This window comes from Ranitomeya imitator, chromosome 1 (genome assembly GCF_032444005.1).
Source record: "Ranitomeya imitator isolate aRanImi1 chromosome 1, aRanImi1.pri, whole genome shotgun sequence".
Classification (NCBI taxonomy): domain Eukaryota; kingdom Metazoa; phylum Chordata; class Amphibia; order Anura; family Dendrobatidae; genus Ranitomeya; species Ranitomeya imitator.
Window position 1 is genome coordinate 700,078,922 of NC_091282.1, and position 25,244 is coordinate 700,104,165.

General features: G+C 44.8%; 1 protein-coding gene across 7 annotated transcripts in view; it reads right to left on the minus strand.

Annotated features, from left to right (window-relative positions):
- Window positions 1-24,687, minus strand: part of PCNX1 (pecanex 1) — a 122,761-nt gene extending 98,074 nt beyond the window's left edge. For 4 of the 7 annotated variants that reach the window (XM_069731516.1, XM_069731510.1, XM_069731494.1 and 1 more), the window contains exon 1: window positions 24,320-24,609. In XM_069731516.1, the coding sequence (XP_069587617.1) occupies window positions 24,320-24,472 (153 nt within the window). In that variant the 5' untranslated portion in view covers window positions 24,473-24,609. Of the gene's footprint in view, window positions 1-24,319 lie in introns of all 7 variants that reach the window. The other 3 variants (XM_069731541.1, XM_069731533.1, XM_069731501.1) reach the window with 2 other exon arrangements.
- Between the last annotated feature and the right edge of the window lie 557 nt (window positions 24,688-25,244).

Here is a 25,244-nt window from a genome sequence, read left to right on the forward strand (position 1 = left end):
CAGTTCAGCCTATATTCCATCATAATAAATCCCCAGATCTACGTCCTTCTACAGAACCTAATAATTGTATGATACAATATTGTTCTGCTCCAGGAAGACATCCAGGTCTCTCTTGAACCCCTCGACTGAGTTCGCCATCACCACCTCCTCAGGCAAGCAATTCCAGATTCTCACTGCCCTAACAGTAAAGAATCCTCTTCTATGTTGGTGGAAAAACCTTCTCTCCTCCAGACGCAAAGAATGCCCCCTTGTGCCCGTCACCTTCCTTGGTATAAACAGATCCTCAGCGAGATATTTGTATTGTCCCCTTATATACTTATACATGGTTATTAGATCGCCCCTCAGTCGTCTTTTTTCTAGACTAAATAATCCTAATTTCGCTAATCTATCTGGGTATTGTAGTTCTCCCATCCCCTTTATTAATTTTGTTGCCCTCCTTTGTACTCTCTCTAGTTCCATTATATCCTTCCTGAGCACCGGTGCCCAAAACTGGACACAGTACTCCATGTGCGGTCTAACTAGGGATTTGTACAGAGGCAGTATAATGCTCTCATCATGTGTATCCAGACCTCTTTTAATGCACCCCATGATCCTGTTTGCCTTGGCAGCTGCTGCCTGGCACTGGCTGCTCCAGGTAAGTTTATCATTAACTAGGATCCCCAAGTCCTTCTCCCTGTCAGATTTACCCAGTGGTTTCCCATTCAGTGTGTAATGGTGACATTGATTCCTTCTTCCCATGTGTATAACCTTACATTTATCATTGTTAAACCTCATCTGCCACCTTTCAGCCCAAGTTTCCAATTTATCCAGATCCATCTGTAGCAGAATACTATCTTCTATTGTATTAACTGCTTTACATAGTTTTGTATCATCTGCAAATATCGATATTTTACTGTGTAAACCTTCTACCAGATCATTAATGAATATGTTGAAGAGAACAGGTCCCAATACTGACCCCTGCGGTACCCCACTGGTCACAGCGACCCAGTTAGAGACTATACCATTTATAACCACCCTCTGCTTTCTATCACTAAGCCAGTTACTAACCCATTTACACACATTTTCCCCCAGACCAAGCATTCTCATTTTGTGTACCAACCTCTTGTGCGGCACGGTATCAAACGCTTTGGAAAAATCGAGATATACCACGTCCAATGACTCACCGTGGTCCAGTCTATAGCTTACCTCTTCATAAAAACTGATTAGATTGGTTTGACAGGAGCGATTTCTCATAAACCCATGCTGATATGGAGTTAAACAGTTATTCTCATTGAGATAATCCAGAATAACATCCCTCAGAAACCCTTCAAATATTTTACCAACAATAGAGGTTAGACTTACTGGCCTATAATTTCCAGGTTCACTTTTAGAGCCCTTTTTGAATATTGGCACCACATTTGCTATGCGCCAGTCCTGCGGAACAGACCCTGTCGCTATAGAGTCACTAAAAATAAGAAATAATGGTTTATCTATTACATTACTTAGTTCTCTTAGTACTCGTGGGTGTATGCCATCCGGACCCGGAGATTTATCTATTTTAATCTTATTTAGCCGGTTTCGCACCTCTTCTTGGGTTAGATTGGTGACCCTTAATATAGGGTTTTCATTGTTTCTTGGGATTTCACCTAGCATTTCATTTTCCACCGTGAATACCGTGGAGAAGAAGGTGTTTAATATGTTAGCTTTTTCCTCGTCATCTACAACCATTCTTTCCTCACTATTTTTTAAGGGGCCTACATTTTCAGTTTTTATTCTTTTACTATTGATATAGTTGAAGAACAGTTTGGGATTAGTTTTACTCTCCTTAGCAATGTGCTTCTCTGTTTCCTTTTTGCCAGCTTTAATTAGTTTTTTAGATAAAGTATTTTTCTCCCTATAGTTTTTTAGAGCTTCAATGGTGCCATCCTGCTTTAGTAGTGCAAATGCTTTCTTTTTACTGTTAATTGCCTGTCTTACTTCTTTGTTTAGCCACATTGGGTTTTTCCTATTTCTAGTCCTTTTATTCCCACAAGGTATAAACCGCTTACACTGCCTATTTAGGATGTTCTTAAACATTTCCCATTTATTATCTGTATTCTCATTTCTGAGGATATTGTCCCAGTCTACCAGATTAAGGGCATCTCTAAGCTGTTCAAACTTTGCCTTCCTAAAGTTCAATGTTTTTGTGACTCCCTGACAAGTCCCCCTAGTGAAAGACAGGTGAAACTGCACAATATTGTGGTCGCTATTTCCTAAATGCCCAACCACCTGCAGATTTGTTATTCTGTCAGGTCTATTAGATAGTATTAGGTCTAAAAGTGCTGCTCCTCTGGTTGGATTCTGCACCAATTGTGAAAGATAATTTTTCTTGGTTATTAGCAGAAACCTGTTGCCTTTATGGGTTTCACAGGTTTCTGTTTCCCAGTTAATATCCGGGTAGTTAAAGTCCCGGATTTTGTTGTCTTTCAGATGACCATAACATGTTCTGTGAACCATATTTAAAGCTACAAATTCTGAATACCCCCCTCCCCCAACCCCATGAGCAAATACACTCAGAAAATCTTATTCTATCCCTTAAAAGGAATTGCCCCATCCTCTGAAGCAGGAGCAACCACATATAAAATTTATACTTGCTATATAGGTTGGAGCTTTGCCTCTGCAGCGTCAGAAAAGCACTGAAGCAGGCCGGGATTGGAAATAAGCATTGCGCCCCAGCCAATTCATTTGGAAAAAGCTTGTAAACACTTCTCATGTTCGGCAGCTAGATCGCGGGAGTGGTATGTAACCTAGGCAACGAGAAGTAAATCTGAAAATTAAAAACGACTCAGTTCTTGAAGTGGTTGTCCGGACTTAAGGTACCGTCACACTAGACGATATCGCTAGCGATCCGTGACGTTGCAGCGTCCTCGCTAGCGATATCGTCCAGTGTGACAGGCAGCAGCGATCAGGCCCCTGCTGTGCTGTCGCTGGTCGGGGAAGAAAGTCCAGAACTTTATTTGGTCGCTGGACTCCCCGCAGACATCGCTGAATCGGCGTGTGTGACACCGATTCAGCGATGTCTTCACTGGTAACCAGGGTAAACATCGGGTAACTAAGCGCAGGGCCGCGCTTAGTAACCCGATGTTTACCCTGGTTACCATCCTAAAAGTAAAAAAAAACAAACACTACATACTTACCTACAGCCGTCTGTCCCCGGCGCTGTGCTCTGCACTCCTCCTGTACTGGCTGTGAGCGTCGGTCAGCCGGAAAGCAGAGCGGTGACGTCACCGCTCTGCTTTCCGGCCGCTGTGCTCACACAGACAGTACAGGAGGAGTGCAGAGCACAGCGCTGGAGGACAGACGGCTGTAGGTAAGTATGTAGTGTTTGTTTTTTTTTACTTTTAGGATGGTAACCAGGGTAAACATCGGGTTACTAAGCGCGGCCCTGCTTCTTATTGATGCAATCTAACTTTGCTACTCGGGGCTTCTCTAAGCATACTCGTATATTAGCACACTGATGAAGGTCCAGTAACGACCGAAACGTTTGTGAATACTGTATGTAAATAAAACCCCCACTTTGCATCACAACACTTTTGGAGTGTGCTAGTCACTTGTATTTTACATAAAGGCTTGGGAACCTATGACCGTGCACCTCCTCCTTTTGGCTGTGCTGAACATTTTCTATATAACTACTGTCCTCGCTTAATACACTTGAATTGAGCGTGGTTATGCTTATCTAGTCGATACGCATCTGCATGTCTGCAAAAAGTAAGATGCACTGAAAAACCACAAAAAAGGAATTTTAACCCATCCCCTGGCCTGCAGACACTTACCCATTAATTGTTCACTGTCACACATCGACCGTCTCTCGACATTATGGGATATGTGGACAGATGAAGATTTTCTATACTTCTATTTGTTCCTTTCTCTGTAAACTCCCCACTGCAATCTATGAAGTATAGGTGTTATGGGAAGTTTGCCAACTGTGTTTGCGGAATGTAACGCAGGCCGAGCTGCGAGAACGGCCGGGCGCGTGTGTACTGCAGCGTCACTGCCTCCAGTACAAGGAAGAGACTGAAAATTACTCTTATGCTTTCACAAGACAAAAGTTGTGCAAAACCACACATTCATTTCTAAGAATGACCGCTGCTAACTACATCGTTCTGTTATGACTGACTCATTTCCTTCCCAGGCAAAGAAGAACAGTGTGTCACATACTCCAGGAGTAAATCATAACTCCCCACCTAAAAAACAATCTGATTTCACCATTTGAATCACATGATTATCACAATGTAGCCTGCAAAAACACACTGCAAGTAGAAGAGGCATAGAAAATGACAGCTTTAGGCCACTACTAAGTGTAGGGCCAGACAAACTCCACCCGCCACCACGGCCCAATCAGTAATAACACAGACTCCCCTCTCGCGCTGGTGGCGGCACTCATGTCAAATTGCTAGGTCACGCAAGCCCTGCAGCCAATCACTAGTCTTGCTTTCACACTAATCAAACGTTAAGTAGTGAGCGGCTAGCCACTGCTCTGACTTCCTGTTGATTTTGGTGGTGAGAGTGGAGTAACTGGCTGCAGGGCTCATGCTAGCTCAAGGAGAGAGTGCAGACAGTGCTGGGGCGGCGATGGAACTGAGAACTACTTGGATAACCCCATTTAAGGCACGGAAATACAGTGGCTTGCAAAAGTATTCACCTCCTTGGCAATTGCCAATTCACAACCTGGAATGTCATTTTTTAGCGTTTGCATCAGTTCATGTAAAGAACATGCCTACAACTGTGAACCTTTGGTTTTTACTTTTTATTGTGAAGCAAACAAATAGGACAAAATGACTGATAACTTCAGTGCATAACTATTCACCACCCCCGTAAAGTCAGGACTTTTTAAAGCCTCCTTTAGCAGCAATTACAGCTGCAAGCTGCTTTGGATAAGTCCTTATGAGCTTTCTTGCTGCTGGGATTTTTGCCCACTCATCAAGGCTACAGCTCTTTCAGGTTAGAAGGTTTCCTCCGATAAAGAGCAATCTTCAAGTCTGACCCCAGATTCTCAATCGGACTGAGGTCTGGGCTGTGACTAGGCCACTCCAAAACATTTACACGTTTCACCTTAGACCACTCGAGTGTTGCTTCAGCAGTATGCTTTGGGTCATTGTCTTGTTCGCAGGTGAACCTTCGTCTCAGTCTCAAATCACTGATAGACGGAAACAGGTTTTGCTCTAGGATATCCCTGTATGTAGCACCATCCATCTTCCCCTCGGGACAATTTTTTCTGTACTAGAAAAAAACCAAACACAGCATGATGCTGACACCACCATGTTTTTACTGGGAGTATGGTGTTCTTGAGGTGATGAGCCGTGTTGGTTTTGGCGCCAGATGACAGCGTTTACCTTGGTGGCCAAAAAGTTTATATTTGGTCTCACCTGACCACAGTACCTTTCCTCCATACATTTGGGGAGTATCCCACATGTCTTGGCAAACTTAAAATAAGCCTTACACTTTTTGTGTGTAAGTAAAGGCTTTTTTCTTCTCACTGCTCCATAAAGGCCATCTCTATGGAATGTATGGCTTTTTATGGTCAAATGGACATATACTCCAGTCTCTGCTTGGGAACTCTGTAGCTCCTTCCGGGTTATCTTTCGTCTCTGTGCTGCCTCTCTGATTAATGTCATCCTTGGCCGAACTGACAGCTTTGGTGGGCAGCCCTCTCTTGGCAGGTTTGTTGTGGAGGGACTGCCCGTTAGGCAATCCCTGCACTGTTGTGGCTATCGAGACAGCCGCGAGTCATGCAGCCACGGAGACTCGAACATACTTTTCGAGTACGCCGAAGACACTGTTAGTACACGAGCATGCTCAGATAACACCTTATCCCAGCACGTTCACTCATCATTATTCCCAGTCAGTGTGCCTTGGGAGTATGGCAGGAAACCCACACAAAAAAAGGAGAACAAACTCCTTGCAGAGGTCTGTCTCTGTTATACAAGATGTGCATCTTTCTTTAGATCAGATTTCCCCTTTTTTTCTGAAAATCAAAGTAATACAGTATCCAAATTTGCATCACAGGGAAGCATGATAGAAAATAATTTTTCTACTGCATGGAACTTAGAGAATAATCTATTCCTTTCAAGAAACAAGATGCAGCTCACAAGCAGAGACTGGTTTCTGAAAGGCTTCCTGGCGACTACATGTAACAATGGCTTGTTATGAATGGAGCCCAGACACAATGGCTGCAGCTGTTCAGACTGCAAGGAAACCTACCACTATTATCACCTGAGTTGTGTTCCAGAAAAGGGAGGAAAAACATGCCACTTGGCTTGTTTCAAAGATGCCCTAAGGAAGCTGTAAGACCACAAATGCCAGACAACACAACCCCCATCATTCCATGCTACGTCACAGAAGGTGGCAGTGAATCATATATACTTGCATGTGTTACACAAATAGGCTGCAAACTTGCCTTCCAGATACAAATGAGAAAACTAAAAAGCCCAGAACTGAATAAGTTACATTTTTGCACATTGTTCACCACTTCCCTACATATGACACAGTGTGAAGGAATAGTCGCCTGGTGGGGCAGATCCAGATGCAGGAGTGTGGTTCTATTTCCACACTCCCCTTAAGGGATGATGCTAGCAGTTTCCTACAGAGGACTCAAGGGTGAAGACAGAAGTGGTTGGCAGACCAGATTGTATATGCCACCATACAGCACCCTACAGGAAAGACTTCCTATACATGTTCACACAATGGGGTTTTTTCAGGGGGGCAAAAATGTCTGGTTTTTCAAGCAGACACTCCAGAAAACTTTTTTTGTTTCCTGAGTTCACTAGCTTTCCCCAGATTTTTCAGCATTTTTTTAGTATCTTGTACGTTTTTTTTTGTTGATTTTTTTTAACTCCATTCAACAGTGAAGAATCTGCTAGCGGTTCATGAAGCAGAAAACACTTACCAAATAAATCAAAATCACAACCAGCCATGTTCCGGGACACTATTGAGCCTTCATATTGACATGTATTGTTAAGTATTGGGAAAACACCTTTATTGTCAGGTCACTTCTTTTAACTGCAGTAAAAAATACAAGTGATATGTTTTCTTTGAGACTTGAGACAGATGCCAGTGTGGTGTCCATCTACAACTTTTGCAGCAAGAGATGTTCATCCAGTCGAGCAGCCTATTTCAAATAGTTTTTTATTCTTTGGGTGAATTTTACCTGGGGGGGGGGGGGGGGGGGGGAATCTCCTCCGCCTCCAAGGCAGCAGTAGTTGGATTTGAGGACGAGGATCTTCCATGCAACGCCTTAGGTGAGTGATACCAACTTATTTTTCTTTTCCTCCTCTTTCATGGGTTACCCTATTTTGTGCACCATTTCCCTCCAAAGCTTTTTTCGCAAAATGGAAAGCTTGTCTTATATATGCTGTACCTTTCAATGCAAACGATGATTTCTAGACGGAAAGGATTGCATGCGGAAAAGTCTGTTACCTGTGGTTCCATGTATATACAGACAGCAAAAATGATCCTCGAACATACAATAAACCGAGTGTGACCACAGAAGGTTGTAGGATGCTGATCAACATGCGGAGAGCCTTCAAACTGCAAGTTTGGACCAGACTCTCGACGCTGCTTAGGAAAAAAGTTTGCTATTTTTTTTTTAATTAATCATAGTCCATCAAAGATTTAGAATGTGACTGCCTATTTTCTTTAAAAAAAAAAAAAAAAAGGTCTGGCACAAGCAGGTGATGGGTACACTATACCCGAACACAACACACCACACAATTGCCAACTCTTTTACAGATTAAAGCATTTAAACAGCTTAAAATTCCTCTGGTCATGAATGACCCCAGCTTGTAATTCTCACCTTTATGTCTTTACATACGCCAAAAAAAAAAAAAAAAAAATGTATGCAAAAGCACGCAAAAAAGGCAGCTAAGTAAGGCACTGCTTACACTGGCCAAAAATATCATGATGGATCCACAGAGAATATATTTTTGTTATCGATTTCTTTCAGTTATAACAGATATTAGGTTTCTTACGTCACTGTACAATAGGGCAGCAAGTCAGCTCTACCTCCTGATCCATCCCCTACCTCTTTCTCCACTTCACCCCAGTGGTTCCTTCAGAATGGACAACCTGATCTGCAAGCCTAACTGCACCGCGGTATCATTTCTCCACTTTGATGGTAACTATCCAACATTGATTGGTGCTTAAAGGGGTTTTATCATAATGGACATTGTTCAGCTAAACACGATAGGTGATATGGAAAATGAATAAGAGCCTCAACTAGTCCCTCCTGGATTGATTGGTCCCCAATTGCTGGGTGCCTCATCACAAGTTGCCTACAGCGATTCACATCCTGAGCACCCACTGATCCTGACAGCAGGAGGACCACAGCACCAGCTTTGCAGGACCACTGGCCTGTGCAGGGAACTTTAGTTGGCCTTGTTCACTTACTTGTTACACCATAGAGAACATGATATATTATTGACAGAGGGTGCAGGAATACTCAACTAGATGGAATTTTCAATATCTAAGGAGCCCAGCCCATTGATTATTGGCTCAATGAGCTCAGATCCTCTAAAGATGGAATTCATTACCATCAGAGAGGACTAGCAGTGTATAAAGAAATAAAAGCTCTAGCAGCAGAATCTATATTGTAACTATAGCTGGAAATGTATACAGAATATATTTATAGCAAGTAATAAGTACAGATCATGAGGCACATCACCCCAACTCACAAAATCTGGGTTAGGTTACTAAACATACCAGAGAGGTGACATGCTCAAGAAAGTGCATTCCTGGAGTTATCAGGCCTTCAGATATCTAGTCAGTATGATTATATAGAGCTTATCTACTTTTATTTTTAAAGGGGTCTCGGTCCAACGATCTCCGCAGCAGTCCAGGGTTCAAAAGATCCCCTTCCGGTCCAGTGCTCGACAATGGGGAGTTTACATTATCAGTGCTTTGAGTGGAAGAGACTTGCGAGATGGCTCGCTTCAATATCTAAAGGTACCTTCACACTGAGCAACTTTAGAACAATAACGATCCGTGACGTTGCAGCGTCCTGGATAGCGGTCTCGTTGTGTTTGACACGCAGCAGCGATCAGGGTCCTGCTGTGACATCGCTGGTCGGAGCTAGAAGGCCAGAACTTTATTTTGTCGCTGGAACACCCGCTGTCATCGTTGGATCGGCGTGTGTGACGCAGATCCAGCGATGAGTCCCCGGGTAACCAGGGTAAACATCGGGTTACTAAGCGCAGGGCCGCGCTTAGTAACCCGATGTTTACCCTGGTTACCTTTTGTAAAAGTAAAAAAAAAAAAACACTACATACTTACATTCCGGTGTCTGTCACGTCCCTCGTCGTCAGCTTCCCGCACTGACTGTCAGCGCCGGCCATAAAGCACAGCAGTGACGTCACCGCTGTGCTCTGCTTTACGGCCGGCGCTCACAGTCAGTGCGGGAAGCTGACGACGAGGGACGTGACAGACACCGGAATGTAAGTATGTAGTGTTTTTTTTTTTTTTTTTTTTTACTTTTACAAAAGGTAACCAGGGTAAACATCGGGTTACTAAGCGCGGCCCTGCGCTTAGTAACCCGATGTTTACCCTGGTTACCCGGGGACTTCGGCATCGTTGGTCGCTGGAGAGCTGTCTGTGTGACAGCTCCCCAGCAACCAGACAAGGACTTTCCAACGATCACGGGCAGGTCGTATCGCTGGTCGTGATCGTTGGAAAGTTGCTCAGTGTGACGGTACCTTAAGCCAGCCCCCTCATCTCATAGCAGATGGACAGACAAAGGGACTGGTTGAGTCACAAATGATCTGTCAACAGGTAGCCCATACAGACTTGCACCATAAAGCACTCTTGCTTCAAGCCCAAGATAGAAGTGGAGCTGCCAAACTAAGACTGCTGCCGGAAACTTATGAATCGGTGATACTTGGAAGAATAGTAAGCTCTAACAATCAGATTAGAAAAATAGCTAGATTTATTTTTAAGCTGACAAAAGGTTAGGAGCCTCAACATAACGTGGAGAAGAACACCACCTACTGCACACGGTTACAACACTTACAAGCTGACACATGCTCCTTTTGTATAAATACCAAGAATTGGATCCAGCTTTCTCACACAAATGAATGACCTTTTCTTCCAATATTCACAATGGCTTCTAATAGCGTCATAACATATCTCAAATGGTGCAATATATATTACAGGCCTATGTTGCCATCTGATGGATTCAGGACAAAGCCGGAAAACATTCCTTTATCACCCGTGTCCTGAACTATCCCATGATGATCTTTGCAATTTGCTCTTTGGCTTGGCTCTCCAATTAGCAGTATGCTGCAGGCAATGTTGGCAGACAATAACTGTATGTGACAGCGATAGCACATAGGTCAAGCAGAGGTGAGATTGTTATCAGGAACATGAGCAAGTTATGGGACGTGGCCGGCCAATGTGTATGGTGCTGCCTTACTATTCGTCTTCTCCCCTAACCTCCAGATAAACATGCACACATCACTGCAAGACCATTTTGGCAGCAGCTTATATCTCCCCACAGATGAGACAGGCATGTTAAAATTCAACATACCGCAATCTCATCCGCCTTCCCAAACATCTACCACTGTAAAAGCCCCAAATCTGCTAACTTATCCAATGTATGGGAGCTTAGCAGGTTATTTGCCACGTAATCCATCAGAAGCATGATGAAGAGGCAGAGACCACGATTATAGCGATGTGTCACTTACTGGGTGCTGTAGTTGAGATAGAACCCCTGTTTTCACTGCTGCAGATCTAGCAGAGCTCTGAATGATGAGCTGTGTATTACCATCCTCAGGACAGATAAATGGGTTCTGACCACTGGTGATGACAAGAACGATGACCCCTCAGTGGTAACATGCATCAACATTAGCTGTCAATTGGAGTGCTGGTCGAATATTTATACCCTTCCCTCTGGATGTTTATGGGAGAGCCCCGCTTTTAGTTACTATATTACACTTCCAACCCATTGGAATTGTGAGGCAGCATAACACAGATGACTGCTGGGGAAAAAAAACAAAAACAGTCGCCATCACGGTCTTGCTACACGACAACCAGCAAACCGCCTCAAACAACTCAACAAAAATTCTTCGGACAGTTAAGAAGGATATTCGCTTCTAAACAAGTAAAAAATAAATAAAATAATTTAAAAAAAATCGTTAGGATATGCCATAGCTAGGGTTGCAATCTCCAATCCTAAGAATAAAGGGGCCACAGTGCTACTTCAGCAATGCATACCCTCGGCAGTCCGTCCTACATCATGACTGCCAGCCCTCCATTCAAGCGACTAGGGCCAGCTGTAATCTAGTCAGGTGGCCAAGGAAACACCGACTGGAACAAAGTGCTGCAGCCCCGTCAATTTCAGGATCAGTGGGTGTTCTAGAAGCAAGAACACCAATGATCATTTTGAGATGGCATAGCCTAGTGCCATATGCCATCATCTGCTAAGATGGGAAAAACCCCTTACAACTGGAGTTTGGCCCTACAAAAAGTTTCTAAGTAGCCCCAAGTGAAAAAGTCCACAATCTCCTTTAATTCTCACCACTCTAGAACCATCAGTCCATGATCACTAGCTCGCCTTCATTTGTACTGGTTGCGGCAATCATGTGCCTACTTAGATGGGCACAGCAGAATGACCATGTACTTATTAATTTTGCTTGTGCAACCAAGCAGATGCAGGCTGTGTTGGCATGCTGAGAGTTGCAGTTGCACAACACCTGGAGAGAAGATCAATGATGTGGAGAGCAGAGGCTGAACGTCACTGCCCTGCAGCTCACAGCCATATTCACACTAGCAGGTAGCATATGTCTCTATGTGATGAGTTAGGAGGAAAACTGCCGCTTAGAACGGACCACTAACCAGCAGTGCTGACCTGACAAATTATCCTGGCTGGATAGATCCTCACAGCCATGATCCAACATCTAGTAAGATGTGACTAGTACAACACTACACAAGAGTGCAGAACAGACATTACACCAGCTCTGCATGCAGCACAAACTATGGTAATAAGCTTCACGCTTGTTCCTTTACTGGAAAAAGAACAAAGTTGTATAACATCATCTTCTTGTAGATGTTAACACCCTGCATTAGCCCTAGCTTGAACAGGCTAGTCTTCAAAGCGGTCATCCTGTGAAAAAGATGAAAATCTGCCGATTGTTGGGGGTCCGATCGATGGGACCCAAAGATCAGCAGAATGGGGATTTTCTTTTTTATCTCATTTACAAAATGGAGCAGCAAGTTGGACGCCTGACCACTGCTCCATTCATCCTCTATGTGGCTGCCAGAAAAAGCTGAGCACGGCCCCACAGAGTGAATGGGGCTGCTCCAGGCTGAAGGGCAGAACGGCTTACAACACCAGAGGAACCATTTCATCTGTGGCTGCCTGCAGTATCAGATTTCTTTGCTGCTGTAGATGTTACCACAGATTTATTTATATATTAGTGTTCCATACATCCAGTCATGCATTATAGGACTATGCTGTATTGTCAGTGTCCTACATTTACTTTATGTCTTTGCTGTGTACCACTGTGTTATAAATTCACCTTCCCGTATCATATCTATGGTATCAAACATCACAGGACCGAGGATTAAGAAATGATCGTTCCTATTTGCGGTCTAATAGGATAGAAATATTTTTTTTCCTTGTAAATAACATGGTATATATTTACCCTCCTGTATCCCATCCCCACACTGTATGTCCCAGTCCTACATTTACCACCAAGTGGTGTATTCCATGCCTGTTACACCAACTGTGCACATTACATAAGGTCTAGATTTACCTTCCTGAGTTACACTGTCATATATAGCTCTTCTCCCGTATTACACTACATGCCCTTGTTATAGCTATACAGTATGTTACAAAATGTCATTAAGGCTATGTGCACACTTTGCAGATTCCACTGCGGATTTTTCCGCAGCGGAATTGCAAAATCCGCAGTGAAAATCCATCGCGGTTTTTACTGCGGATTTATTGCAGTTTTTACTGCGTTTTCTTCTGCGGATTTTCAACTGCAGTTTTCTATTGGAGCAGGTGAAAATCCGCAGAAAAGAAGTGACATGCTGCGGAATGTAATCCGCAGCATTTCCGCACGGATTTTTCTGCAGCATGTGCACAGCGTTTTTTGTTTCCCATAGGTTTACATTGTAATGTAAACTCATGGGAAACTGCTGCGGATCCGCAGCGGTCAAATCCGCTGCGGATCCGCAGCAAAATCCGCAAAGTGTGAATATAGCCTTACTCTCCTGTATTTGATCCCTCCTATTCAGATACAGTATCATTGTCATTTACCTTCTTGCATCATGATATGCCTAGGCTATTCATATATTACATAATGTTCTATATTTACACTTGTGCAATATATATACAATATTGCCCTCTTGTACTACTATATATATATATATATATTACACAGACACGAAAAGTGATCCAGTGAGGGAAGAAGCTTGTAGTCTGGAAGGTAAAACATTTAAAATCAGTATTTTTGGGGCACCACGGTGGCGCGGTGGTTAGCACAGCAGCCTTGCAGCACTGGAGTCCTGGGTTCTAATCCCACCTTGGACAACATCTGTAAGGAGTTTGTATGTTCTCTCCGTGTTTGCGTGGGTTTCCTCCCACATTCCAAAGACATACTGATAGGGAATTTAGATTGTGAGCCCCATCGGGGACAGTGATGATAATGTGTGCAAAATGTAAAGCGCTGCGTAATATGTTAGCGCTATATAAAAATAAAGATTATTATATAAACTTAATCCATAGACATGGTGACCATGAGTAAGACATGGAGTCGAAATGTGTAGGTCTTATTAACCCTGAGATGCACTCATTGTCGCACGACGGTTGCGATATGTGGCAATGCGTCGCTAATGTTACTCTATGGGGAAAAAAAACGCATCCTGCAGCCAACTTTGCAGGATGCGTTTTTTCACCAAAACGACGCATTGCGTCATGCGTCGTACAACGCTAGTGTGAAAGAAGCCTTACCTTCAAGACTAGAAGCCTCATCCCTCGCTGGATCACTTAGCTCTTCAAGTGTTCATGCTGCAGCTGCTCTGGCTTAGATCCGAGCGGGGTGGTGGAAGCCTAAAACACTCATTACGCCGATCGAGGTGAGCAGACTTTGTCCCATATATATTACAGTGGTATACATTTTACTCTCCTGTATTACGGTATATTCCTATGTCATACCCATGTTGTACCATACAGTTATACATTGTGCCCTCATGCATTATACCCATATAGTGGAGAACATCGTGCCCTCCTGTTATACCCATGTTGTATTTTACACATGTCCAGCTCCTTATACACTGCTCAAAAAAATAAAGGGAACACTAATATACCACATCCTAGATATCACTGAATGAAATATTCCAGTTGTGAATCTTTATTCATGACATAGTGTAATGTGTTGAGAACAACAAAAACCTAAAAATTATCAACGTAAATCACAACTAATATCCCACGGAGGTCTGGAGTTGGAATGATGCTCAAAATCAAAGAGGAAAATGAAGTTACAGGTTGATCCAACTTCAGTGGAAATGCCTCAAGACAAGGAGATGATGCTCAGTAGTATGTGTGGCCTCCACGTGCCTGTATGACCTCCCTACAATGCCTGGGCATGCTCCTGATGAGGCGGCGGATGGCTCCTGAGAGATCTCCTCCCAGACCTGGACTAAAGCATCCACCAACTACTGGACAGTCTGTGGTGCAATGTGATGTTGGTGGATGGTGCGAGACATGATGTCCCAGATATGTTCAATCAAACGGGTGGGCCAGTCCATAGCTTCAATGCCTTCATCTTGCAGGAACTGCTGACACACAAGCCACATGAGGTCTGGCATTGTCCTGCATTGGGAGGAACCCAGGGCCAACCGCACTAGCATATGGTCTCACAAGGGGTCTGAGGATCTCATCTCGGTACCTAATGGCAGTCTCCCCTAGCGAGCACATGGAGGGCTGTGTGGCCCTGCAAAATAATGCCACCCCACACCATTACTGACCCACTGCCAAACCGGTCATGCTGAAGGATGTTCCAGGCAGCAGATCGCTCTCCACGGCATCTCCAGACTGTCATGTCTGTCACATGTAATCAGTGTGAACCTGCTTTCATCTGAAGAGCACAGGGCGCCAGTGGCGAATTTGCCAATCCTGGTGTTCTGTGGCAAATGCCAAGCATCCGGCACGGTGTTGGGCTGTGAGCCCAACCCCCATCTGTGGACATTGGGCACTCAGACCAGCCTCATGGAGTCGGTTTCAAACCGTTTGTGCAGACACATGCACATTTGTGGCTTGGTGGAAGTCATTTTGCAGGGCTCATTTTGCAGGGCTCCTCCTGTTCCTCCTTGCACAAAGGCTGAGATAGCGGTCCTGCTGGTGGGTTGTTGCCCTTCTAAGGCCCCCTCCACATCTCTCGGTGTACTGGCCTGTCTCCTGTTAGCGCCTCCAGACACAGCAAACCTTCTTGCCACAGCTCACATTGATGTGCCATCCTGGATGAGCTGCACTACCTGAGCCACTTGTGTGGGTTGTAGAGTCCATCTCATGCTACAAGGAGTGTGAAAGCACAACCAACATTCAAAAGTGACCAAAACATCAGCCAGAAAGCATTGATACCGAGATCTGGTCTGTGGCCCCAACCTGCAGAACCACTCCTTTATTGAGTGTGTCTTGATAATTGCCAATAATTTCCATCTGTTGTCTATTCCATTTGCACAACAGCATGTGAAATTGATTGTCAGTGTTGCTTCCTAAGTGGACAGTTTGATTTCACAGAAGTTTGATTTACTTGGAGTTATATTCTGTTGTTTAAGTTTTCCTTTTATTTTTTTTTTGATTAGTGTATATATTGAACTCCTGTATTATATCCCTATGCTATACATTAGTGTTGTACATCTTGAAATCCTGTATACCAGTTATATCTGTTATAACCATGCTTTATCTTACAAATCTTGTCCTCCTGTAATATGTATATTGCCCTCTGTATTATACCCTTATGTTAAACATTAGTGTTGTACATCTTGCCCTCATGTAACATTCATATTTACAGTCCTATATTATACACTAGATGGTGGCCCGATTCTAACGTATCAGGTATTCAAGAATATGTAGGTAGTATACAGCACAGGCTACGTACTATATTGCACAGTGACGTAGTATCTAACAGAACTGATGTACTATCTAACATAGCTACGTCGTATATAACCGCTACGTAGTATGTAACACAGCGTATGTAGTATATAGCAGAGCTTAACACAGCCACGTAGTATATAACATAGCCGCGTAGTGTATTGCTACGTAGTATATAGCAGAGCCACGTGGTATATAGCAGAGCCACGTAGTAATATAGCAGAGCCACGTAGTATATTGCACAGTCAACGTAGTATATTGCACAGTCAACGTAGTATATTGCACAGTCAACGTAGTATATAACAGAACAGACAGCCACAAAGTATATTGCACAGCTACGTAGTATATAACAGAGCACATAGTATATTGCAAAGTCACGTTGTATATAGCAGAGATGTAGTATATAACAGAGCCCACGCAGTATGTAACAGCCCACATAGTATATAGCAATGTGGGCACTATATGCATGTTTAAAAAAGATTTAAAATAAAAAATAAACATTTACTCACCTTCCAAGGGCCCCTTGTAGCCCTGTCGCCTGTGTGCTGTGCACGCGGCAGCTTCCGGTCCCAGGGTTGGTATGAGCGCAGGACCTGTGATGACGTCGCGGTCACATGACCGTAATGTCATGGCAGGTCCTTCTCGCATAGCATCCTTGGCACCGGAACCTGCTGCTTGCACTGCCGAGGACAGGGCGCCACATCGGAGGGTGAGAATAACCTTTTTTTTATTATTATTAGTAACATTAGATCTGTTTACTATTGATGCTGCATACGCAGCATCAATAGTAAAAAGTTGGTCACACAGGGTAAATAGCTGTGTTAACGGAGTGCGTTACACCGCCGTCCGTTAACACTAGCATTAACCCTGTGTGAGCGCTCAGCGCTGACTGCAGGGCAGTAGAGCAGCGGCCATTTTGCTGCCAGACTATGGCTGTCAATGATTGGTCGTGGGCGTTTTGCCACGACCAATCAGCGACTTGGATTTCCATGACAGACAGAGGCCTAGACCAATGAATATCCGTGACAGACAGACAGAAAGATGGAAGTGACCCTTAGACATTTATATAGTAGACTAGCTGAAGAGCCCGGCGTTGCCTGGGCATAGTAAATACCTGTGGTTAGTTATAGCACGTCACTTCTCTTATTTTCCCATCACGCCTCTCATTTTCCCAATCACATCTCTCATTTTCTCCCTCACACCTCTCATTCCTGCCTAACACTTGTCATTTCGACCTCACATCTGTCATTTTCCGATCACTACACTATTTTCCCTCACTCCTCATTTTGCACTCACACCTTTTCATTTTCACCTCACACCTCTCATTTTCACCTCAGTATATACATGTTTGTCATCTCCGTTATATATAGTATACACCTGTATGTCATCTCCTGTATATAGTATATACCTGTATGTCATCTCCCCTGTATATAGTATATACCTGCCGTGTGTCATCTCCCCTGTATATAGTATATACCTGTATGTCATCTCCTATATATAGTATATACCTGTATGTCATCTCCTCCTATATATAGTATATACCTGTATGTCATCTCCTTCTATATATAGTATATACCTGTATGTCATCTCCTCCTGTATATAGTATATACCTGTGTGTCATCTCCCCTGTATATAGTATATATCTGTGTGTCATCTCCTCCTGTATAAGTATATACCTGTATGTCATCTTCTATATATAGCATATACCTGTATGTCATCTCCTCCTGTATATAGTATATGCCTGTAGGTAATCTGCTCCTGTATCTATATATATAATTGTCTAAGGGTTTTTCCGTCTGTCTGTCCTGGAAATCCCACGTCTCTGATTGGTTGAGGCCGTCAGGCCTCGACCAATCAGCGACGAGCACAGTATCGACGTAGAAATCCCGCGTCTCTGATTGGTCGAGGCCGCCAGGCCTCGACCAATCAGCAACGGGCACAGCGACGATGATGTCATAAAGGACGTAGAAATCCCACGTTTCTGATTCAGCGACGGGCACAGCGACGATGATGTCATAATGGTTGCCATGGCGACGATGATGTCATAAAGGTTGCCTCGACCAATCAGCGACGGGCACAGTCTGCCGCGAATTCTGGAATCGTCATTGTCCATATACTACGGGGACATGCATATTCTAGAATACCCGATGCGTTAGAATCGGGCCACAATCTAGTATAGTATATACCTGTGTGTCATCTCCTCCTGTATATAGTATATACCTGTATGTCATCTCCTCCTGTATATAGTATGTACCTGTATGTCATCTCCTCCTTTATATAGTATATACCTGTGTGTCATCTCTCCTGTATATAGTATATATCTGTGTGTCATCTCCCCTGTATATAGTATATACCTGTGTGATCTCCTGTATTAGACCTCGTTAACACGTTATTTGCTCAGTATTTTTACCTCAGTATTTGTAAGCTAAATTGGCAGCCTGATAAATCCCCAGCCAACAGGAAGCCCTCCCCCTGGCAGTATATATTAGCTCACACATACACATAATAGACAGGTCATGTGACTGACAGCTGCCGTATTTCCTATATGGTACATTTGTTGCTCTTGTAGTTTGTCTGCTTATTAATCAGATTTTTATTTTTGAAGGCTAATACCAGACTTGTGTGTGTTTTAGGGCGAGTTTCGTTTGTCAAGTTGTGTGTGTTGAGTTGTGTGTGGCGACATGCATGTAGCGAGTTTTGTGAGATGAGTTTTGTGTGGCAACATGCGTGTAGCAACTTTTTGTGTGTCGAGTTGCATGTGACAGGTTAGTGTAGCAAGTTGTGTGCAGCAAGTTTTGCGCATGGCGAGTTTTGCGCGTGGTGAGTTTTATGTCTGGTGCCTTTTGAGTATGTGCAAGTTTTGTGTGAGGCAACTTTTGCATGTGTTGCAAATTTTGTGCATGTGGCAATTTTTCCGCATGTGCAAGTTTTGCGTGTGGCGAGTTTTCCATGAGGTGAGTTTTGCACTTGTGGCGAGTTTTGCGTGAGCCTATTTTTTGCATGTGGCAAGTTTTGCGCGTGGTGAGTTTTGAGCGGCGACTTTTGTGTTTCGACTTTTATGTGGCGAGGTTGGTGTATGTATGGTGAAATGTGTGCAGAGGGTGGTATATGTGTTCAAGCACGTGGTAGTGTGTGGCGCATTTTGTGTGTGTGTGTTCATATCCCCGTGTGTGGTGAGTATCCCATGTCGGGGTCCCACCTTAGCAACTGTACGGTATATACCCTTTGACGCCATCGCTCTCACTCTTTAAGTCCCCCTTGTTCACATCTGGCAGCTGTCAATTTGCCTCCAACACTTTTCCTTTCACTTTTCCCCATTATGTAGATAGGGGAAAAATAGTTTGGTGAATTGGAAAGCGCGGAGTTAAAATTTCACCTCACAACATAGCCTATGACGCTCTCAAGGTCCAGACGTGTGACTGTGCAAAATTTTGTGGCTGTAGCTGCGATGCCTCCAACACTTTTCCTTTCACTTTTTCCCCATTATGTAGATAGGGGCAAAATTGTTTGGTGAATTGGAACGCGCGGGGTTAAAATTTCGCCTCACAATATAGCCTATGATGCTCTCGGGGGTCCAGACGTGTGACTGTGCAAAATTTTGTGGCTGTAGCTGCGACGGTGCAGATGCCAATCCCGGACACACACACACACATACAGCTTTATATAGTAGACTAGCTGAAGAGCCCGGCGTTGCCTGGGCATAGTAAATATCTGTGGTTAGTTATAGCACCTCACTTGTCTTATTTTCCCATCACGCCTCTCATTTTCCCAATCACATCTTTCATTTTCCCCCTCACACTTGTCATTTCAACCTCACATCTGTCATTTTCTGATCACTCCACTATTTTTCCTCACTCCTCATTTTGCACTCACCTTTTCATTTTCACCTCACACCTCTCATTTTCACCTCATCACCTCAGAATATACATGTTTTTCATCTCCCTTATATATAGTATACATCTGTATGTCATCTCCTGTATATAGTATATACCTGTATGTCATCTCCCCTGTATATAGTATATACCTGCTTTGTGTCATCTCCCCTATATATAGTATATACCTGAATGTCATCTCCTTCTATATATAGTATATACCTGTATGTCATCTCTTCCTGTATATAGTATATACCTGTGTGTCATCTCCCCTGTATATAGTATATATCTGTGTGTCATCTCCTCCTATATATAGTATATACCTGCATGTCATCTTCTATATATAGCATATACCTGTATGTCATCTCCTCCTGTATATAGTATATACCTGTAGGTCATCTGCTCCTGTATATAGTATATACCTGTGTGTCATCTCCTCCTGTATATAGTATATACCTGTATGTCATCTCCTCCTGTATATATATATGTACCTGTATGTCATCTCCTCCTCTATATATATATGTACCTGTATGTCATCTCCTCCTCTATATAGTATATACCTGTGTGTCATCTCTCCTGTATATAGTATATATCTGTGTGTCATCTCCCCTGTATATAGTATATACCTGTGTGTCATCTCCTCCTGTATTAGACCTCGTTCACACGTTATTTGCTCAGTATTTTTACCTCAGTATTTGTAAGCTAAATTGGCAGCCTGATAAATCCCCAGCCAACAGGAAGCCCTCCCCCTGGCAGTATATATTAGCTCACACATACACATAATAGACAGGTCATGTGACTGACAGCTGCCGTATTTTCTATATGGTACATTTGTTGTAGTTTGTCTGCTTATTAATTAGATTTTTATTTTTGAAGGATAATACCAGACTTGTGTGTGTTTTAGGGCGAGTTTCGTTTGTCAAGTTGTGTGTGTTGAGTTGCGTGTGGCGACATGCATGTAGCGACTTTTGTGAGATGAGTTTTGTGTGGCAACATGCGTGTAGCAACTTTTTGTGTGTCGAGTTGCATGTGACAGGTTAGTGTAGCAAGTTGTGTGCAGCAAGTTTTGCGCATGGCGAGTTTTGCGCGTGGCGAGTTTTATGTGTGGTGCCTTTTGAGTATGTGAAAGTTTTGTGTGAGGCAACTTTTGCATGTGTTGCAACTTTTGTGCATGTGACAATTTTTCCGCGTGTGCAAGTTTTGCGTGTGGCGAGTTTTCCATGAGGTGAGTTTTGCACTTGTGGCGAGTTTTGCAAGAGCCAATTTTTTGCATGTGGCGAGTTCTGCGCGTGGCGAGTTTTGAGTGGCGACTTTTGTGTTTCGACTTATGTGGCGAGGTTGGTGTATTTGTGGTGAAATGTGTGCTAAGGGTAATATGTGTTCAAGCATGTGGTAGTGTGTGGCGCATTTTGTGTGTGTGTTCATATCCCCGTGTGTGGTGAGTATCCCATGTCGGGGCCCCACCTTAGCAACTGTACGGTATATACTCTTTGGCGCCATCGCTCTCATTCTTTAAGTCCCCCTTGTTCACATCTGGCAGCTGTCAATTTGCCTCCTACACTTTTCCTTTCACTTTTTTCCCCATTATGTAGATAGGGGCAAAATTGTTTGGTGAATTGGAACGCGCGGGGTTAAAATTTCGCCTCACAACATAGCCTATGACGCTCTCGGGGTCCAGACGTGTGACTGTGCAAAATTTTGTGGCTATAGCTGCGATGGTGCAGATGCCAGTCCAGTAAGATGCCTTACTACTGAGCATGTACATGAAGAGCAGCACAGATTCATCTCATCTACAACTCCCCAGCACTGGTCACTACTGAGCATGTACATGAAGAGCAGCACAGATTCATCTCATCTACAACTCCACAGCACTGGTCACTACTGAGCATGTACATAAAGTGCAGCACAGATTCATCTCATCTATGACTCCACAGCACAGGTCACTACTGAGCATGTATATAAAGTGCAGCACAGATTCATCTCATCTACAACTCCCCAGCACTGGTCACTACTGAGCATGTACATGAAGAGCAGCACAGATTCATCTCATCTACGACTCCCCAGCACTGGTCACTACTGAGCATGTACATAAAGTGCAGCACAGATTCATCTCATCTACGACTCCACAGCACTGGTCACTACTGAGCATGTACATAAAGTGCAGTACAGATTCAGCTCATCTATGACTCCCCAGCACTGGTCACTACTGAGCATGTACATAAAGTGCAGCACAGATTCATCTCATCTACGACTCCCCAGCACTGGTCACTACTGAGCATGTACATAAAGTGCAGCACAGATTCATCTCATCTACGACTCCCCAGCACTGGTCACTACTGAGCATGTACATGAAGAGCAGCACAGATTCATCTCATCTACGACTCCAAAGTACTGGTCACTACTGATCATGTACATAAAGTGCAGTACAGATTCAGCTCATCTATGACTCCAGAGCACTGGTCACTACTGAGCATGTACATAAAGTGCAGCACAGATTCATCTCATCTACAACCCTACGGCACTGGTCACTACTGAGAATGTACATAAAGTGCAGCACAGATTCATCTCATCTATGACTCCACAGCACTGGTCACTACTGAGCATGTACATAAAGTACAGCACAGATTCATCTCATCTATGACTCCACAGCACTGGTCACTACTGAGCATGTACATAAAGTGCAGCACAGATTCATCTCATCTACAACCCTACGGCACTGGTCACTACTGAGAATGTACATAAAGTGCAGCACAGATTCATCTCATCTATGACTCCACAGCACTGGTCACTACTGAGCATGTACATAAAGTGCAGCACAGATTCATCTCATATACGACTCCACAGCACTGGTCACTACTGAGCATGTACATAAAGTGCAGCACAGATTCATCTCATCTACGACTCCACAGCACTGGTCACTACTGAGCATATACATAAAGTACAGCACAGATTCATCTCATCTACGACTCCACAGCACTGGTCACTACTGAGCATGTACAAAGTGCAGCAAAGATTCATCTCATCTACGACTCCACAGCACTGGTCACTACTGAGCATGTACATAAAGTGCAGCACAGATTCATTTTATCTAAAAGCCGAGCTCCTTACATCAGGAACAGAACAGACATTTATAGGACATTTCATAACTTTCCCAAATTATTATGAAAACATTTACAGCACATCCTACATGCTACTACTGTAACCAATGTATTATATATTTTAGGAGTCGGTCCATTTTATATCAACTCCACAGTCTTGGCTATACTCCTATGTTATACATCTTGTCCTTCTGTATTATATATATCACACTGCTCACTTGGCAGCACAGGATCATAGCAATGTCCACCACCACCCACACCAACAAACCGTGCCCATCCCAGCAGTGCCCTCCACCTCCCCCCCATCAGTGTCCTCCACCACAACTTAGCAGTGCTCACCGCTGCCACCAGTTCCTAGCAGTGCCCGTCCCTAGCAGTGCCCGTCCCCCAGTGCCCACTCCTCCACCTGTGCCCTCCATAACCCCCAGCAGCGCCCTCCACCGCCACAACTCAGCAGTTCTCGCCGCCATCACCACTCCCTAGCAGTGCCCACCCCCAGCAGTGTCCACCCCCCCCACCACCACCCTCCATAATCCCCCAGCAGCGCCCTCCACCGCCACAACTCAGCGGTTCTCACCGCCATCACGACTCCCTAGCAGTGCCCACCCCCAGCAGTGTCCCCGCCACCACCTAGTGCCCACTCCCACACCTGTGCCCTCTATAAACCCCCAGTAGCGCCCTCCACTGCCACAACTCAGCAGTTCTCACCGCCACCACTCCCTAGCAGTGCCCACCACCAGCAGTGTCCACCACCCCCCCTTCCCAGCAATGCCTCCACCACCACCCAACAGTGCCCACTTCCGCACCTGTGCCCTCCATAACCCACCAGCATCGCCCTCCACCGCCACTCCCTAGCAGTGCCCACCACCCCCCTTCCCAGCAATGCCACCCACCATCACCCAGTGCCCACTCCCCCACCTGTGCCCTCCATAACCCACCAGCATCGCCCTCCAACGCCACCACCATTCCCTAGCAGTGCCCACCCCAGCAGTGTCCATCACCCCCCTTCCCAGCAATGCCACCCACCATCACCCAGTGCCCACTCCCCCACCTATGACCCACCAGCAGTGCCCTCCACCGCCACTCCCTAGAAGTGCCCACCCCCAGCAGCGTCCACCTAACCCCCCCCTCACCCCCCCTTCCCAGCAGTGCCCTCCACCACCACCCCCCAGTGCCCGGATCAGGGCTGACAGCTCCAGTATGAGGCCTGTACACACAAGATGGAGGGGGCAGGACACACTCACCATGTACAGGGTGAAGGGGAAGCAGAGCAGGAAGAGCCATATGTAGAGGTGCAGGGTGTTGACAAAGGTGCTCTGGTGTGGGTCGTAGTACCAGCCCCCGGTGATGGAAGCCCACACTCCCTGCCGGAGGATTTGCAGCGTCTGAGACCCCATGTTCCTCCGTCACCCCGTCCTCCGGGCCGACGCCTTCACCTTCCCGTCCGTAAAAGGAGAGGGACACAACGACGGGAGACGGGCCCGGGTGGCCTCACGGCGGCCATTTTATCTCCTCTCACCCCCGGAGGAAGCTGGGGTCCTCCAGCGACGAGCGGCCTTAGCCTTCAGCGCTCGTTCTCCCCTCTGTACAACCATCGAGTGGGGTGTAGAACGTCTCCTACGGCCAGTGGCGCATCTAAGCTCGCCACCTAGCGTCTGCTCCTAGCAGTGCACACGGCACATCTGGATCATACGGTCACTGCAGTGTTCACCTGAGGTCCTAGCCTGCGTCTCTGCTGTCCCCACACCTGACAGTCTGCAGCATCACAAACGCACCAAACACGCATGGTGGGAACGTGGCCTTAGACAGATTTTTTTTTTATGACCCCACTCCCCCCATTTACTCTACCATATAATGCTCTGAAAAAATCCAACTGCAGTGAAATTGTGAAAAAATGCAATTCTGTCGTAGTTTTTCCAGGATTAAAATGACCTGGAAACACGATTCTCCAGCTCAGTGCGATTAATGTGATGCAGATAACACCGAACTACAGCTGCAATCCGGACAATGCCAAAAAAGGAGCGATGGTGTCCGGATGAGTCAATCCTCAAAACCCTCAACAAAGTGCAATAATTCCCCCCCAAAAAATACTGTTTCCACCCTTTTATTAACAGAGGAAAATCAAGTGCAAAAGATCCTCTTGTTATCATCAGTAATGGAGGCCGGTTC